At 42.8% G+C, this 19,099-nt stretch overlaps 1 protein-coding gene across 1 annotated transcript; it reads left to right on the plus strand.

Moving 5' to 3' along the window:
* The first annotated feature begins 1,366 nt into the window (after nucleotides 1-1,366).
* On the plus strand, nucleotides 1,367-16,097 carry LOC127923185 (uncharacterized). The gene is made up of 6 exons (XM_052507133.1): nucleotides 1,367-1,956; nucleotides 2,383-2,480; nucleotides 2,638-2,815; nucleotides 8,197-8,277; nucleotides 10,751-10,865; nucleotides 13,247-16,097. Exons 1-6 carry the CDS (start codon nucleotides 1,812-1,814, stop codon nucleotides 15,462-15,464), a joined length of 2,835 nt encoding a protein of 944 aa, XP_052363093.1. The 5' UTR covers nucleotides 1,367-1,811; the 3' UTR covers nucleotides 15,465-16,097.
* Nucleotides 16,098-19,099: the final 3,002 nt, after the last annotated feature.

Here is a 19,099-nt window from a genome sequence, read left to right on the forward strand (position 1 = left end):
GGAGTCATCTGCTATTAGCTGTTGCTTGACAGACGTTGTTTGATTGGATCTCCCTAGACTCCGCCCCTAACGAGGCTTATAATATCATAGAACAGGGGTTATGTTAGGTAACCTTAAGTTTCATGTCCTACTATGCTAATTTCTCTGTATTAAATTGCCCATAACTTTAACACTAGCAGAGATCCTGGAACTAATATACCATTAAAGTATATTATATTCAACAATATATGTAAAAAATCTAAACATTTATATTTTCAATATTTATATTTTCTATATTAATAAATTAATGTAAGAAATGTATGAATGAAATCAAAATACAAGTGAAATACTTACTACAAGCCCTTAATTAACCAACAATGCAGTTTTAAGAAAAATAAGTGTTATGTATAAAATACAAATAATTTATGTTAAAGAGAAGCAGTAAAATAATAGTAGCGAGGCTGTATACAGGTATTACCAGTACAGAGTCAATGTGGAGGCTATATACAGGTATTACCGGTACAGAGTCAATGTGGAGGCCATATACAGGTATTACCGGTACAGAGTCAATGTGGAGGCTATATACAGGTATTACCGGTACAGAGTCAATGTGGAGGCTATATACAGGTATTACCGGTACAGAGTCAATGTGGAGGCTATATACAGGTATTACCGGTACAGAGTCAATGTGGAGGCCATATACAGGTATTACCGGTACAGAGTCAATGTGGAGGCTATATACAGGTATTACCGGTACAGAGTCAATGTGGAGGCTATATACAGGAGGTACCGGTACAGAGTCAATGTGGAGGCCATATACAGGTATTACCGGTACAGAGTCAATGTGGAGGCCATATACAGGAGGTACCAGTACAGAGTCAATGTGGAGGCTATATACAGGAGGTACCAGTACAGAGTCAATGTGGAGGCTATATACAGGAGGTACCGGAACAGAGTCAATGTGGAGGGTATATACAGGAGGTACCGGAACAGAGTCAATGTGGAGGGTATATACAGGAGGTACCGGAACAGAGTCAATGTGGAGGGTATATACAGGAGATACCGGAACAAAGTCAATGTGCGGGGACACAGGTGAGTCGAGGGATTCATTTTAAGCTTAATTTTTTAAGCTTCATTTGCTCTATTGTTTACAGTATGATTTGTATCTTATAGAGCGTGGCTTTAAGGGAAAAGTATGGTCACATCTAATAAAAACGAATGTGAAAAATGAACAGAGTATTAACAGAAATGTGTTTTAACACACTACCTATTCGTAGAAGTATTTATTCATCATCTACATATTCATATTAAGCTTCTACGTCTGTGTACAGGAAAGTATTATTTGTAAGACGTAAGAGAAAATATATCTGTTTATTGTTAAATTATTATGACGTTCTTTCCAATACAAAAAGTGTAGTACCTATTGTTTCCAAACTGCGTTACCCACTCCAGCCAGCAGATGGCGATGTGCGTCTTTCAGGTGATGCTTCTTGCGTGACGTATAATGGACTGGACGGGACGCTTCTTCAGGAACAACAAGGCGCCAACTCTTTCAACCATCTCGGTAGCCTGCTATACAATATAAAACTGAAAGATTGATTCTTTAGACCATGTTATTGTACATGAGCTAATCTCAGTGTTTTAGACAAATTTCGGTTGACGTATCTACTGGTGAACTTTAACCTAATGTGCTTGTTCAATTTGCAAACTTGTTAAAGATTGATACTGAGGTTAGCACTAGGCTAGTCGCTAATGCTAGCCATGAGCTCACTGAACTACTCCTCCTTGCTAATGAAGATGAGGTCTGCTTTACGGAGAAAGAATCTTTCAGAATGAAAAAGGAGGAAGAGGAGGCTGTTATAGTGAAAGAAGAGAAAGAACCTTTTAGTGAGGAAGAGGATGCTATCTTAATAAACGTGAAGGAGGAAGACGTTTTGAGAGTGAAAAAGGAGGAGACAGAAGATCCGATTGACACCAGTGAGTACTGTCTTAAAAACAGGGACACAAACTATGCAGTTGTTGAACTAATATGGGTTTTTTAATGGGCATTCTTACTGTAGGAATTGTTAAATGGTCGATCTGCCATTGGTTCATATACTTTTGGGACTTTTCAATTGGATGTATTGAATTCTCCATGTGGTCGACATTAAAGTTCTCCTCATCTAGTATAACAGTCTTTTAAAATTCAATATGGCTGCGTATGTTCCACTTAAAATATAAAAAAGGCACCCATTTTGTGGAACAACCCTTTTACATTTGCATCACAAGTATTTCTTTTAGGAAATCAAGATGAAAGTGGCCATTTTAGGCCCTTTTTAGACATATTCATGCCTCTTGTAAGACCCTGTGATTGCAATAGAATATCATAAGTTTACCATCTGTTTGATGTTCTCATTCACACAGAAGAGAGACATGACTATGGTGGATCCTCTGCGGAGCCTCAACAACATCCTGATGCTGACGAGGCAGAGAAGAGTCTCTCCAGATCAGAACACCAGATGGTACAGCTTGGTCTGGTCTAGCATACAGCTTGGTCTGGTCTAGCATACAGCTTGCTCTATCTGGGTCTGGGCTGGGTTTCTGTAAAGCACTTTATGACAACAGTGACATCAGCATCCATAATGATATGTGTCTGTGTCCCCTCTGTATGGTTACCAGGACAACGCTAGCCCTTCCACCCTCCCGGAGTCCATGTGTCGTGCCTCTCCTGGTAGCACCTTACTGCTGGGTATGAAGAGGTTGTCTGTGCTGCTGGTGGACTGCAGGAAAACAATGGGGCTGAGTGGAACTGTGAGAGGAGGAGAAGAGATGAAAGGATCAGATTTGACTCATCAAAGTAAGTGCTGTAGTTTAGTTTGAACAAATACAATAGATCTGCCCACTGGTATCTGTGACCAGGACAACCAGCAGAGTTCTGTTAGTTGACAGGAAGATAGACTGGTGTATATGGATGTTATGAATATCATAACACTGAAAAAGGATTCTGCCAATGAAAAGAGAGAAACCAATTGACCATATAAAACCTTGATGAAAGTTAGCTTTAGAGAGAAAATTTCAAGATGATCCAATGTAAGGTGCTTGTTTTACAAAAACTTATCCTTAAAACATTATGGATATTACATTGCCTGTCCCAGTCAACCCCCCTATCTTTACAAGACTGTTGAACAGGCAAACTAAACTCTAGACACTGTTAATTAATGAACTAATACTGAGGAAAGCTGTGATCAGGCTTATAGGGAAGGACATTCAATAAACACAGCACTTAAAAATGACTGATTGGCTGAGAGAAATTGATGACGATAAAAATATTGTTTGGGCTGTTTTGCTAGACTTCAGTGCGTCTTTTGACATTATCGATCATAGTCTGCCGCTGAAAAAAAATGTATGGCTTTACACCCCCTGCTATATTGTGGATAAAGAGCTTTTTTTTTTTTAAGTAATCTTTATTTAACAAGGCAAGTCAGTTAAGAACAAATTCTTATTTTCAATGACAACCCACTGTTCCTAGGCCAACTGCCTTGTTCAGGGGCAGAAGGACAGAGTTTTACCTTGTCATCTCGGGGATAAGATCCAGCAACCTTTTGGTTACTGGCCTACCGCTCTAACCACTAGGCTACCTGCCACCCCAGAGCTACCTGTCTAACAGAACACAGAGAGTGTTCTTTAATGGAAGCCTGTACAACACAATCAAGGTAGAATCAGGAATTCCCCAGGGCAGCTGTTTGGCACCTACCTTTTTCAATCTTTACCAACGACATTTGAGTAAAGCCAGTGTGTCTGTATGCGGATGACTCAACACTGTACACGTCAGCTACCACGGAAACTGAAATGACAGCAACACTTACAAAGAGCTGCAGTGAGTTTCAGAATGGGTGGCAAGGAATAAGTCAGTCCTAAATATTTCAGATTACCTTAAATTACATGGCCTACTATACTAATTCTGTAGCTTATTGTTAGAGGGGGGTAAAGAAATATGTTGTTGGGGCGCCAGGTAGGAATTGACCCTAGTTCTTAAAGTTAGTTATTACCTGTTGTAACATTATTATTATTATTATTATTAAATATTATTAAAACTGAAAGGATGAGAGTAGAATAGATAGAGTAGCGCTTTAAAACACATTCGAAACATGGAGTCTTTAAGGAGGACTGTAGCATCTAATGATGAAACATTATGGAGTCTTAAATGAGGACTGTAGAATCTAATGATGAAACCTTATGGAGTCTTAAAGGAGGACTATAGCATCTAATGATGAAACCTTATGGAGTCTTAAAGGAGGACTATAGCATCTAATGATGAAACATTATGGAGTCTTAAAGGAGGACTATAGCATCTAATGATGAAACCTTATGGAGTCTTAAATGAGGACTGTAGAATCTAATGATGAAACCTTATGGAGTCTTAAAGGAGGACTGTAGCATCTAATGATGAATTACTATGGAGTCTGATGCTTTAAAGGAGAAGTTTACCCAAAATCCAGAAACTCTTAGGTGATTCCATACATTGAAACTAGTCCCGTGGATTCTCTCTCCCTGTAGTGCTGTACTGAAACAGCTGCTCCCACTCTCTCTCCCTGTAGTGCTGTACTGAAACAGCTGCTCTCCCTCTCTCTCCCTGTAGTGCTGTACTGAAACAGCTGCTCTCCCTCTCTCTCCCTGTAGTGCTGTACTGAAACAGCTGCAAAAACGTGACTCGTGACGTTGCTGGATACGGGCCTCACTCTGCTGCTTTGCCAGTTAATTTGTTATTTTATTACAGCTATGGCCTTTTTTGTCTTTCACCTGGAGTTGTTTATTTATGTTTGAGAAGAAAAAAAAAAACTTTTCAACATACACAAAATAAACTCAGCAAAAAAATGTACAGATCTTTTTCAGGACTTTGTCTTGTTACTGATGTGCTTTGAGTCTGTCTCCAATGTAAAAATATATATATATAAAAATGGACATTCCTGCAGTCAGCATGCCAATTGCACGCTCCCTCTGAGACATTTGTGGCGTTGTGACAAAACTGCACATTTTAGTGGCCTTTTATTTTCCCCAGCACAAGGTGCACCTGTGTAATAATCAAGCTGTTCAATCAGCTTCTTGATATGCCACACCTGTCAGGTGGATGGATTATCTTGGCAGAGAATAAATGTTAACTAACAGGGATGTAAAAAATTCTGCAATCTTTTTTTCAGCTCATTAAACATCCAACACTTCACATGTTGCGTTTTATAATTTGTTTATTGTAGTTACTATCAGTTTGAGGAACATCTTTCCAGATATTTCACTTGATTTCTTAAAATGACTTATTGACTTATTTTGTGTTTAAGGAAGTGTGTACAGTCGTGGCCAAAAGTTTTGAGAATGACACAAATGTTAATTTTCACAGTCTGCTGCCTCAGTTTGTATGATGGCAATTTGCATATACTCCAGAATGTTATGAAGAGTGATCAGATGAATTGCAAAGTCCCTCTTTGCCATGCAAATGAACTGAACCCCCCAAAAAAAAAAACTGTAAGCTTCAAAAGGAGGGTGGTGCTTGGAATCATTGTTTTTCATATGTCGCCCACGGTTACCTGCAAGGACACACGTGCCGTCATCAATGCTTTGCACAAAAAAAGGTCTTCACAGGCAAAGATATAGCTGCCAGTAAGATTGCACCTAAATCAACCATTTATCGGATCATCAAGAACTTCAAGGAGAGCGGTTCAATTGTTGTGAAGAAGGCTTCAGGCCACCCAAGAAAGTCCAGCAAGTGCCAGGACCGTCTCCTAATGTTAATTCAGCTGCGGGATCGGGGCACCACCAGTACAGAGCTTGCTCAGGAATTGCAGCAGGCAAGTGTGAGTGCATCTGCAAAGAAGCCACTTCTCTCCAGGAAAAACATCAGGGACAGACTGATATTCTGTAAATGTTACAGGGATTGGACTGCTGAGGACTGAGGTAAAGTCATTTTCTCTGATGAATCCCCTTTCCGAATGTTTAGGGCATCCGGAAAAAGCTTGTCCGGAGAAGACAAGGTGAGCGCTACCATCAGTCCTGTGTCATGCCAACAGTAAAGCATCCTGAGACCATTCATGTGTGGGGTTGCTTCTCAGCCAAGGGAGTGGGGTCACTCACAATGTTGCCTAAGAACACAGCCATGAATAAAGAATGGTACCAACACATCCTCCGAGAGCAACTTCTCCCAACCATCCAGGAACAGTTCGGTGACGAGCAATGCCTTTTCCGGCAAGATGGAGCACCTTGCCATAAGGAAAAAGTGATAACTAAGTGGCTCGGGTAACAAAACGTCAATATTTTGGGTCCATGGCCAGGAAACTCCCAGACCTTAATCCCATTGAGAACTTGTGGTCAATCATCAAGAGGCGGGTGGACAAACAAAAACCCACAAATTCTGACAAAATCCAAGCATTGATTATGCAAGAATGGGCTGCCATCAGTCAGGATGTGGCCCAGAAGTTAATTGACAGCATGCCAGGGTGGATTACAGAGGTCTTGAAAAAGAAGGGTCAACACTGCAAATATTGACTCTGCATCAACTTCATGTCATTGTAAATAACAGCCTTTGACACTTATGAAATGCTTGTAATTATACTTCATCATTCCATAGTAACATCTGACTAAAATATCTAAAGACACTGAAGCAGCAAACTTTGTGGAAAGTAATATTTTTCAATCTCAAAACTATTGGCCATGACTGTCGGTCGCATTCTGTATCATACATCTAGGAAAGTTATAAACACTGCTCAAAACAATAGAGGGAACACTGAAACAACACAATGTAACTCCAAGTCAATCACACTTCTGTGAAATCAAACTGTCCACTTAGGAAGCGACACTGATTGACAATGAAATTTCACATGCTGTTGTGCAAATGGAATAGACAACAGGTGTAAATTATAGTCAATTAGCAAGACACCCCCAATAAAGGAGTGGTTCTGTAGGTGGGGACCACAGACCACTTCTCAGCAACAACCCAGCAACAGGACCCCTACCTCCGCCTTTGTGCAAGGAGGAGCAGGAGGAGCACTGCCAGAGCCCTGCAAAATGACCTCCAGCAGGCCACAAATGTCCGTGTGTCTGCTCAAACGGTCAGAAACAGACTCCATGAGGGTGGTATGAGGGCCCGACGTCCACAGGTGGGGGTTGTGCTTGCAGCCCAATACCATGCAGGACGTTTGGCATTTGCCAAGACTGGCAAATTCGCCACTGGCCCCCTGTGCTCTTCAAAGATGAAAGCAGGTTCACACTGAGCACATGTGACAGAGTCTGGAGACGCCGTGGAGAACGTTCTGCTGCCTGCAACATCCTCCAGCATGACCGGTTTGGCGGTGGGTCAGTCATGGTGTGGGGTGGCATTTCTTTGGGGGCCGTACAGCCCTCCATGTGCTCGCCAGAGGTAGCCTGACTGCCATTAGGTACCGAGATGAGATCCTCAGACCCCCTTGTGAGACCATATGCTGTTGCGGTTGGCCCTGGGTTCCTCTTAATGCAAGACAATGCTAGACCTCATGTGGCTGGAGTGTGTCAGCAGTTCCTGCAAGAGGAAGGCATTGATGCTATGGATGGCCCGCCCGTTCCCCAGACCTGAATCCAATTGAGCACATCTGGGACATCATGTCTCGCTCCATCCACCAAGGCCACGTTGCACCACAGACTGTCCAGGAGTTGGCGGATGCTTTAGTCCAGGTCTGGGAGGAGATTCCTCAGGAGACCATCCGCCACCTCATCAGGAGCATGCCCAGGCATTGTAGGGAGGTCAGGCACGTGGAGGCCACACACACTACTGAGCCTCATTGTGACTTGTTTTAAGGACATTACATCAAAGTTGGATCAGCCTGCATTGTGGTTTTCCACTTTAATTTGGAGTGTGACTCCAAATCCAGATCTCCATGGGTTGATAAATTTGATTTCCATTGATTTTTGAGTGATTCTGTTGTCAGCACATTCAACTATGTAAAGATCATTCAGATCTAGGATGTGTTATTTTAGTGTTCCCGTTATTTTTTTGAGCAGTGTACATTCATATTCAGAATGAATAAATAAGTAGTGTAAACATTATCAGTAATTACCAGGAAACTCTACATTCATTTTAAAATCACACTAAGATTGTTAAAACTGGCCTTAGGTTATTGAGGGATCTGATTAGGATTTACTCTCGTAGCAAGGCCGTTTTATCATGTGGAGGTTTCATTCGGGTCTCTATTTTAAAAAACACACTGTCTTTGGCAGGAGAAAGTCCAGACTCAGAGGAACCAGAGCCAGGGACGTCCAAACCAGCAAGAAGACACCAGTGCTCCTACTGTGGAAAGGGTAGTAACTGGTTAGGGGACCTGAAACAGCATGAGAGAATACACACTGGGAGAAGCCTTACCACTGCTCGCAGTGTGGAAAGTGTTTCAGCCGGTCAGGGGGTCTGAAAAAACATGAAAGAATACACACAGGGGAGAAGCCTTATCACTGCTCGCAGTGTGGCAAGTGTTTTAACCAGTCAGGGGACCTGAAACAACATGAGAGAATACACACAGGGCAGAAGCCTTACCACTGCTCCCAATGTGGAAAGTTTTTCACCTGGTCAGGGAATCTGAAACAACACAAGAGAATACACACAGGGAGAAGCCTTACCACTGCTCTCAGTGTGGCAAGTGTTTTAACCTGTCAGGGGATCTGAAACAACATGAGAGAATACACACAGGGAGAAGCCTTATCGCTGCTCCCAGTGTGGAAAGTGTTTCAACCAGTCAGGACACCTGAAAACTCATGAGCTAATAATACACACAGGGGAGAAGCCTTACCACTGCTCCCAGTGTGGAAAGTGCTTCAAACGGTCAGTTGATCTGAAAAAACACGAAAGAATACACACAGGAGAGAAGCCTTACCATTGCTCCCACTGTGGAAAGGGTTGTTACCGGTTATGGGACCTGAAACAACATGAGAGAATACACACGGGGAGAAGCCTTACCACTGCTCCCAGTGTGGAAGGTGTTTCAGTCTGTCAGGACACCTGAAAGCTCATGAGCTAATACACACAGGAGAGAAGCCTTACCACTGCTCCCAGTGTGGCAAGTGTTTCAACCGGTCAGGGGAGCTGAAACAACACGAGAGAATACACACAGGGAGAAGCCTTACCACTGCTCTCAGTGTGGAAAGTGTTTTAACAAGTTAGGGGGCCTGAAACAACATGAGAGAATACACACAGGGGAGAAGCCTTACCACTGCTCTCAGTGTGGAAAGTTTTATGATAAATGTAATGTTATTTTAACTAACAAAAGGACATGTATATCCTAACAATCCGTGTTGTAAACAGCATTCTGCATGAATTACGACTCTTTCAACTTGCAACAAAACAATTTTATGAAATCAAATTTTGTCAGCAATCAAACATAGCTTAACACGGTCAAGTTCAGTTTCTGTGCAATCCTCAGACACTCTAGAAGGCAACCAAACATGTTTCATAATTCTACATTACGTATTGGCTATACAAGACCTGAATTAGCCCATGAAGGTTCTTGGACCAATGACCACCTATCGTTTTGAAACCTAGCTAGATAGCCAATGAGCTGGGATTTACAGCAGTATGTGAACGCAGTTTGTAGGACAAACAGCCATCATGCTGGAGCTGTGCACAACAGAGTTCCATTCTCTTTGTAGGACAAACAGCCATCATGCTAGAGCTGTGCACAACAGAGTTCATTCTCTTTGTAGGACAAACAGCCATCATGCTAGAGCTGTGCACAACAGAGTTCCATTCTCTTTGTAGGACAAACAGCCATCATGCTGGAGCTGTGCACAACAGAGTTCATTCTCTTTGTAGGACAAACAGCCATCATGCTAGAGCTGTGCACAACAGAGTTCCATTCTCTTTGTAGGACAAACAGCCATCATGCTAGAGCTGTGCACAACAGAGTTCCATTCTCTTTGTAGGACAAACAGCCATCATGCTAGAGCTGTGCACAACAGAGTTCATTCTCTTTGTAGGACAAACAGCCATCATGCTAGAGCTGTGCACAACAGAGTTCCATTCTCTTTGTAGGACAAACAGCCATCATGCTAGAGCTGTGCACAACAGAGTTCCATTCTCTTTGTAGGACAAACAGCCATCATGCTAGAGCTGTGCACAACAGAGTTCCATTCTCTTTGTAGGACAAACAGCCATCATGCTAGAGCTGTGCACAACAGAGTTCCATTCTCTTTGTAGGACAAACAGCCATCATGCTAGAGCTGTGCACAACAGAGTTCCATTCTCTTTGTAGGACAAACAGCCATCATGCTAGAGCTGTGCACAACAGAGTTCCATTCTCTTTTGTAGGACAAACAGCCATCATGCTAGAGCTGTGCACAACAGAGTTCCATTCTCTTTGTAGGACAAACAGCCATCATGCTAGAGCTGTGCACAACAGAGTTCCATTCTCTTTGTAGGACAAACAGCCATCATGCTAGAGCTGTGCACAACAGAGTTCCATTCTCTTTGTAGGACAAACAGCCATCATGCTAGAGCTGTGCACAACAGAGTTCCATTCTCTTTGTAGGACAAACAGCCATCATGCTGGAGCTGTGCACAACAGAGTTCCATTCTCTTTGTAGGACAAACAGCCATCATGCTGGAGCTGTGCACAACAGAGTTCCATTCTCTGGTGAAAGGAAACCAGAAGCAGGGTAGTTTACGTTTCACAGCAGTTCGTTCTCTTCTACAGACTTCTCAAGTCTGGAAAAAGTTAAACATGGTTACTAAGTGGAAAAGCTAAATCTCAGTCCAAGTATAATCATTTTGATGATATTATTGCAGAAATTGACCAGGAGAGTGACACAGAAGGAATGGATGAGGACTCTGTAAGTGACCAGAGTTTTGATTCCAGCGCGGAAGAAATGTTTTTGGAAGGAAAAGATCCACTTTTAGATCAGTAAGTAAAACAAGTTTTTACTTCTCATGCTAATGCAGTTGTTTAAATGGTTGCATATTTATTTATATATATACACACACACACACAGTCAAAGTTTACATACACTTAGTTTGGAGTCCTTAAAACTCGTTTTTCAACCACTCCACAAATGTCTTGTTAACCTCTCTGGTACAAGTGCGTCCCACCTCGACAACAGCCAGTGAAATTGCAGGGCGCCAGATTAAAAACAACAGAAATCCCATAATTAAAAGTCCTCAAACATACAAGTATTATACACCATTTTAAAGATAAACTTGTTATAAATCCAGCCATATTGTGCTGTTTCAAATAGGCTTTATGGCGAAAGCACACCAAACAGTTGTTAGGTCAACCCCTAGCCACAGAACCATACAGCCATTTTCCAACCAAGGAGAGGTGTCACAAAATTCAGAAATGGTGATTAAAATTAATCACTTACCTCTGATCGTCTGGTGGCACTCCCAGGTCTCCATGTTAAACAATAAATGTTCGATAATGTCCCTCTTTATGACCAAAAACCCCCCTTTTGTTCGCACGTTTAGCACAAGGTGCGGGCACAAAGTCCAGACAATTTTTTTTTTAAGTACAATAAAAGTTTGTAGAAACATGTCAAACTGTAGTATGATCTAAAATAAGGACGCGCGACAACGAGGTTCTAGCTCCAGCCTGTTTATTAACCTAACCCTCGCATGTCCTACATAGGTATGGATACCCCCAAGGGACATCTTCAATCGTCAGGTTGTTTTTGTCATAAATAATTAAATAATATTTCAACCGGAGAAAGGCTTTGTTAATAGAAAAGGAGAAACAAGAAAGACGCTCTTGGCTCATGTCTGGAAATTTCCACTGTCCTCTCATTTAAGTGCTGTATCGCCCTCATTTTTCGGAGTAAAAGCCTGAGACAATGCCTAAACACAGGTCACATGTAGAGGAAGCCATAGAGCTCGTGAACTGGGTCCTAAGTCTTTGTTTGGTGGATAGACTTTCAATGGAAAAACAGCCTTTCAAAATAATAGTACTTCCTGGTTGGATTTTCCTCGTTTTCACCTGCCATATCCATTCTGTTATACTCGCAGACATTATTTTACGTTTTGGAAACTTTAGTTTTCTACCCAAATCTACTAATTATATGCATACCCTAGCTTATGGACCTGAGTAGCAGACAGTTTAAAAACCTGTCTAGGACAGACGTTCCTCTAGGGAAACATTTCAACAAAAATTGCCCGAAATGTCATTATTATAAATTATATAAATTAAATCAGAAGTGCAATACACCAAATGAAAGCTAAACCTCTGGTTATTCTAGCCACCATGTCAGAATTCAAAAAGCTTTACTGCAAGTGCAATTATCGATCAGAAATAGCAATAAAATTCATCAATTACCTTTTGAAGATCTTCTTCTTTTGGCAACACTAAAGGTCACGACAAAACAATAGTGTCGTTTTGTTCGATATAATCCATTTTTACAGCCTAACAGGAAACATTTTGTAAACGGCTTGTCGTAAATTCCGTGTCGTTCGACGTAGCGTTCAATGTAATTACTCTAAACGGACGTTTATCCAGTCATGTTTGGTTTCATTGCATTCCTCTGTTTGTTAGTAAAACAACCTTCATGGTTCTTTTCTGGAACATATTGACCGAAAGGAACTGATTTGAACACGGCAAACAATGACCTAATTGCGCACCAATTATATGATCGGTTCTTCGTTGATTGACTGTATTTCGGACCAATGACCACTGATCGTCTTGAAATCTAGCTGGGTAGATAGCCAATGAGCTCAGGTAAACGACAACATGTGATGGTTCTATCCAGGAAGACTATCGTTTGTGGGAAACTCAAGCGTATAGACACAACCATTCGCCATTGAAAACTCTACGAGGCAGCCACGCTGGTTACGTGCAGCATTTCTGTTTTGAGAGCATTTTCAAAGAATAATTATGGCAAGTAAATCTTTAAAATCGAAGGCAAAGACAAAGTATACAGATCTACACGATATCATTGATGAGATTGATAGAGATAGTGTGAGTGAATGACCAGACAGTGACTATTCTTTTGACTCTAAATGGAGAGGATTCTGTGTTGGATTGGTGAGTAACGTTGTTTGAAATGAATAATATCAAATATTATTCATTTGAGTTGTTTGAGTTTTTTTTTTTGCCGTATATAAAAATATGACTAGGACATGAAATATGAAGTACACATATGTATAAAGTAAACATTGCTCTACATTGTGGGTGTGTCTGTATATATTACATATATTTTTACATGTCCATTCCATGTTTGATAAAATACAACACCTCACCTTAGTGGATGTTTACTTACTCTATATATAATCTGTGTCTGTTTTGTCTTCATTTCACAGTCCCAGTGATTCTGATTGGGAGCCCATACTGCCAAGGTGCAAATCCCCCACTGAAGCTGGTCCATCCAGCCGGACCCCTGCTGTCTCCGGCACCACACCTACCCCCACCCGGCCATCAAGAGGTGTGAAGTCGGTGACAAAGAAGCGGAGGAAGGGAAGTGTGGAACCTGCTGGCAGAGCGGAGGGTCGTTGGCACTCTGTGCTGGAGGAGGATGTGGCCCCACCACCTCCTATTTTCAGACCAAAGAGGCCACCAGGTCCTCAGCTGGACATGACCTCTAAGTACAGCCCCATGCAACTTTTTCAGTTGTTTTTCACCTCGGCAGTTGTTGATTCCCTGGTGTTGAACACTAATAAGTACGGAGCTAAGAAGCAGGAAGGCAAGAAAGAGACATGGAAGCCCATTTCCAGGTCAGACCTTTTCTGCTACATTTCACTGGTAATTTACATGGGGCTGGTAAAGTTAAAAACCCTAAAGGATTACTGGAAAAAAGCCACACTCTATCAGCTGCCTTTCCCCCGCACTGTCATGTCCTCTACAAGGTTTTTAAATATCTCACGGGCGCTTCAAATCAGTGACCCAGATGTTGATGAGGAGAATGACAGGAGGAAAGGCACCGCAAGGTTTGACAGGCTCTGCAAAGTCAAACCTCTCTACTCCAGCATGGTTGAAGCCTGCAAGGCCCATTTTCAGCCCGCCCAGAACTTGTCCATAGATGAGAGGATGGTAGCCTCAAAGGCCAGAATTGGCCTAAAACAATACATGCGTAACAAACCAACTAAGTGGGGTTACAAACTGTTTGTTTTGGCTGATTCTGCGTGTGCCTACACATGCAATTTTTTTGTCTATGAGGGGAAGAACACGTGTGCGACTGGTAAAGGACTGAGTTATGACTCTGTAATGGAATTATTGGATTTTCAACTGCTGGGGAAGGGCTACAAACTCTTTGTGGACAACTTCTACACAAACCCTACCCTGTTCACAGACCTGAGGAAGCGGGATGTGTGGGCTTGTGGCACCATTCGGACCAACAGAGTGGGCTTTCCGAAAACCAAGGAGAATGACATGCCTAAGAGGGCTGATCGGGGTACCATGAGATGGATCCGTGAAGATGGCCTGCTGTTTGTGAAGTGGATGGACACCAGAGAGGTGGCGATGTGCTCCACTATCCACAAGTCCTTCAGTGGCGATCACGTCGTCAGGCGTGTGAAGGATGCTACTGGGGCATGGACCACCAAAAATGTTCCCATTCCTGCAGCCATCAAGGACTACAACCAGAGCATGGGAGGTGTAGACTTGTCAGACGCTCTTAAAGGATACTACAATGTTCTACATAAGACAAAGAAATGGTACAAGACATTGTTTTATAATTTCATTGACATTGCTGTGGTGAATTCCTTCATCCTCCAGAAGGAAATGGCCAGGAGCTGTGGACAGCCCCCCATCTCACAGCTAGTCTTCAGGGAGCTGCTCATCAAGGAGCTTGCTGGCTACAGCAAGTCCACTGCATCACATTCTGCCACCTCTGCCGCCTCCACCTCTGCCGCCTCCTCCTCTGCCGCCTCTACCTCTGCCGCCTCCTCCTCTGCCACCTCCACCGCCTCCTCCTCTGCCGCCTCCTCCTCTGCCGCCTCCTCCTCTGCCGCCTCCACCTCTGCCGCCTCTACCTCTGCCGCCTCTACCTCTGCCGCCTCTACCTCTGCCGCCTCCTCCTCTGCCGCCTCTACCTCTGCCGCCTCCTCCTCTGCCGCCTCCACTTCTGCCGCCTCCTCCTCTGCCGCCTCTACCTCTGCCGCCTCCTCCTCTGCCGCCTCCACTTCTGCCGCCTCTACCTCTGCCGCCTCTACCTCTGCCGCCTCCTCCTCTGCCGCCTCCTCCTCTGCCGCCTCCTCCTCTGCCGCCTCTACCTCTGCCGCCTCCTCCTCTGCCGCCTCCACTTCTGCCGCCTCCTCCTCTGCCGCCTCTACCTCTGCCGCCTCTACTCCTGCCTCCAGTGGTGTTCATATACCACAGTTCATTACTGCAGGCGTGACTTTACCTCTGAGACAAAGGAGCGGAGCATGGAGGCGTTGTTGTGTTCTTTGTCGCATGAAGTCCCCCATCATCTGCACCAGTTGTTCAGTTTGCCTCTGCTTTGTAGCAGAAAGAGACTGCTATGGGACATGGCACAGGCAGAAAAAATATTCTGTTCTAATATTAAAAATAAAAACATTATAATTTTTTTTGTGTGTGTTAGAATAGATTTTTGATAAGTTGTATATAGTTATTTGCACTGTTGTATATAGTTATAGGTCATTTCACCAATTCGGCCACTTGGGTACATTTGGGCAACTTGTGTGGGACACCTAGGTGACTTCATGCTAAATGTCATGTAGCTCACCCATTCCTGAAGTTGTCAGTCTGAAACTCTGCACACCTACAGTTGCCCTCTTGTGTTAATCCATCTAAATTATCTCCAGCATCCTATCTGACTGTGTGGCTGTTCCAGTACATATGAAAGATGATGATACAACAATAAAAACAGAAAACGTATGCTCTTTCTCTTTTCTTCCACCAGATCTACTGTGTTATATTCTCCTATATTCAATTAACATTTCCACAAACTTCAGAATGTTTCCATTCAAATGATACCAAGAATATGCATATCCTTGCCTCTGGGGCTGAGCTACAGGCAGTTAGATTAGGGTATGTCTTCAGGCTGAAATTGAGAACAAGGGATGCAGCAATAAGAGGTTAATTATGGCTGCGCTCCCCGTACAGGGATCAACATCAGGGGACATTTCAGGGTGACAACTAAAAATACAACTTTGTAACTTTGTTTCAGTCCTCTGGATGTTTATCTAGTCGTGGTTTCAGTCCTCTGGATGTTTATCTAGTCGTGGTTGGTTTCAGTCCTCTGGATGTTTATCTAGTTGTGGTTGGTTTCAGTCCTCTGGATGTTTATCTAGTCGTGGTTGGTTTCAGTCCTCTGGATGTTTATCTAGTCGTGGTTGGTTTCAGTCCTCTGGATGTTTATCTAGTCGTGGTTGGTTTCAGTCCTCTGGATGTTTATCTAGTCGTGGTTTCAGTCCTCTGGATGTTTATCTAGTCGTGGTTGGTTTCAGTCCTCTGGATGTTTATCTAGTCGTGGTTTCAGTCCTCTGGATGTTTATCTAGTCGTGGTTGGTTTCAGTCCTCTGGATGTTTATCTAGTCGTGGTTGGTTTCAGTCCTCTGGATGTTTATCTAGTTGTGGTTTCAGTCATCTGGATGTTTATCTAGTCGTGGTTTCAGTCCTCTGGCTGTTTATCTAGTCGTGGTTGGTTTCAGTCCTCTGGCTGTTTATCTAGTCGTGGTTGGTTTCAGTCCTCTGGCTGTTTATCTAGTCGTGGTTGGTTTCAGTCCTCTGGATGTTTATCTAGTTGTGGTTGGTTTCAGTCCTCTGGATGTTTATCTAGTTGTGGTTGGTTTCAGTCCTCTGGATGTTTATCTAGTCGTGGTTGGTTTCAGTCCTCTGGCTGTTTATCTAGTCGTGGTTGGTTTCAGTCCTCTGGATGTTTATCTAGTCGTGGTTTCAGTCCTCTGGATGTTTATCTAGTCGTGGTTGGTTTCAGTCCTCTGGATGTTTATCTAGTCGTGGTTGGTTTCAGTCCTCTGGATGTTTATCTAGTCGTGGTTTCAGTCCTCTGGATGTTTATCTAGTCGTGGTTTCAGTCCTCTGGATGTTTATCTAGTCGTGGTTTCAGTCCTCTGGATGTTTATCTAGTCGTGGTTGGTTTCAGTCCTCTGGATGTTTATCTAGTCGTGGTTGGTTTCAGTCCTCTGGATGTTTATCTAGTCGTGGTTTCAGTCCTCTGGATGTTTATCTAGTCGTGGTTTCAGTCCTCTGGATGTTTATCTAGTCGTGGTTTCAGTCCTCTGGATGTTTATCTAGTCGTGGTTTCAGTCCTCTGGATGTTTATCTAGTCGTGGTTGGTTTCAGTCCTCTGGATGTTTATCTAGTCGTGGTTGGTTTCAGTCCTCTGGATGTTTATCTAGTCGTGGTTTCAGTCCTCTGGATGTTTATCTAGTCGTGGTTTCAGTCCTCTGGATGTTTATCTAGTCGTGGTTTCAGTCCTCTGGATGTTTATCTAGTCGTGGTTTCAGTGCATTCCTCTGGATGTTTATCTAGTCGTGGTTTCAGTGCTCTGGACGTTTATCTAGTCGTGGTTTCAGTGCTCTGGACGTTTATCTAGTCGTGGTTTCAGTCCTCTGGATGTTTATCTAGTCGTGGTTTGTTTCAGTCCTCTGGATGTTTATCTAGTCGTGGTTGGTTTCAGTCCTCTGGATGTTTATCTAGTCGTGGTTGGTTTCAGTCCTCTGGATGTTTATCTAGTCGTGGTTGGTTTCAGTCCTCTGGATGTTTATCTAGTCGTGGTTGGTTTCAGTCCTCTGGATGTTTATCTAGTCGTGGTTGGTTTCAGTCCTCTGGATGTTTATCTAGTCGTGGTTGGTTTCAGTCCTCTGGATGTTTATCTAGTCGTGGTTGGTTTCAGTCCTCTGGATGTTTATCTAGTCGTGGTTGGTTTCAGTCCTCTGGATGTTTATCTAGTCGTGGTTGGTTTCAGTCCTCTGGACGTTTATCTAGTCGTGGTTGGTTTCAGTCCTCTGGACGTTTATCTAGTCGTGGTTGGTTTCAGTCCTCTGGATGTTTATCTAGTCGTGGTTTCAGTCCTCTGGATGTTTATCTAGTCGTGGTTGGTTTCAGTCCTCTGGATGTTTATCTAGTCGTGGTTGGTTTCAGTCCTCTGGATGTTTATCTAGTCGTGGTTGGTTTCAGTCCTCTGGATGTTTATAGTCCTCTGGATGTTTATCTAGTCGTGGTTGGTTTCAGTCCTCTGGATGTTTATCTAGTCGTGGTTTCAGTCCTCTGGATGTTTATCTAGTCGTGGTTGGTTTCAGTCCTCTGGATGTTTATCTAGTCGTGGTTGGTTTCAGTCCTCTGGATGTTTATCTAGTCGTGGTTGGTTTCAGTCCTCTGGATGTTTATCTAGTCGTGGTTTCAGTTCTCTGGATGTTTATCTAGTCGTGGTTGGTTTCAGTCCTCTGGATGTTTATCTAGTCGTGGTTGGTTTCAGTCCTCTGGATGTTTATCTAGTCGTGGTTTCAGTCCTCTGGCTGTTTATATAGTCGTGGTTGGTTTCAGTCCTCTGGATGTTTATCTAGTCGTGGTTGGTTTCAGTCCTCTGGCTCAGTAGTGTGTTTTATTTTTATTTTTTTTATTTCACCTTTATTTAACCAGGTAGGCTAGTTGAGAACAAGTTCTCATTTGCAACTGCGACCTGGCCAAGATAAATCATAGCAGTGTGAACAGACAACACATAGTTACACATGGAGTAAACAATTAACAAGTCAATAACACAGTAGAAAAAAAGGAGAGTCTATATACATTGTGTGCAAAAGGCATGAGGAGGTAGGAGAATAATTCTCAACATCATGATATAATTTGTATTCATTTTTTGTCATAGTTATGCCTCTGTCTGTGTGCATTTGTCTACCACTATGTGATGCTGATGACAACCATCAGAAAATGTCTTTGATTTTTCTCAGGCTTCAAAAGTGGTCTCCTGATGTGGTTTAAGTATTGTTGTGGACTTAGAAAAAAAAACATTGGATGTTCTATTAACAGTGTGATTTAAAGAGAAAAATAGGGACAAATCAAAAGGGTCCTAAATAGAAATGAAATGCACATTGTTAGAATTGGTACCACTTGTTTTCCCTCGACAATATATTAGATGGAACATATATGAAATGGGACATCAGCCAACTCAGTGACAACTGTACAACCTTAACTATGGAGTGAAATGGGACATCAGCCAACTCAGTGACAACAGA

This window comes from Oncorhynchus keta, unplaced genomic scaffold (assembly GCF_023373465.1).
Source record: "Oncorhynchus keta strain PuntledgeMale-10-30-2019 unplaced genomic scaffold, Oket_V2 Un_contig_28708_pilon_pilon, whole genome shotgun sequence".
Taxonomy (NCBI): Eukaryota; Metazoa; Chordata; class Actinopteri; order Salmoniformes; family Salmonidae; genus Oncorhynchus; species Oncorhynchus keta.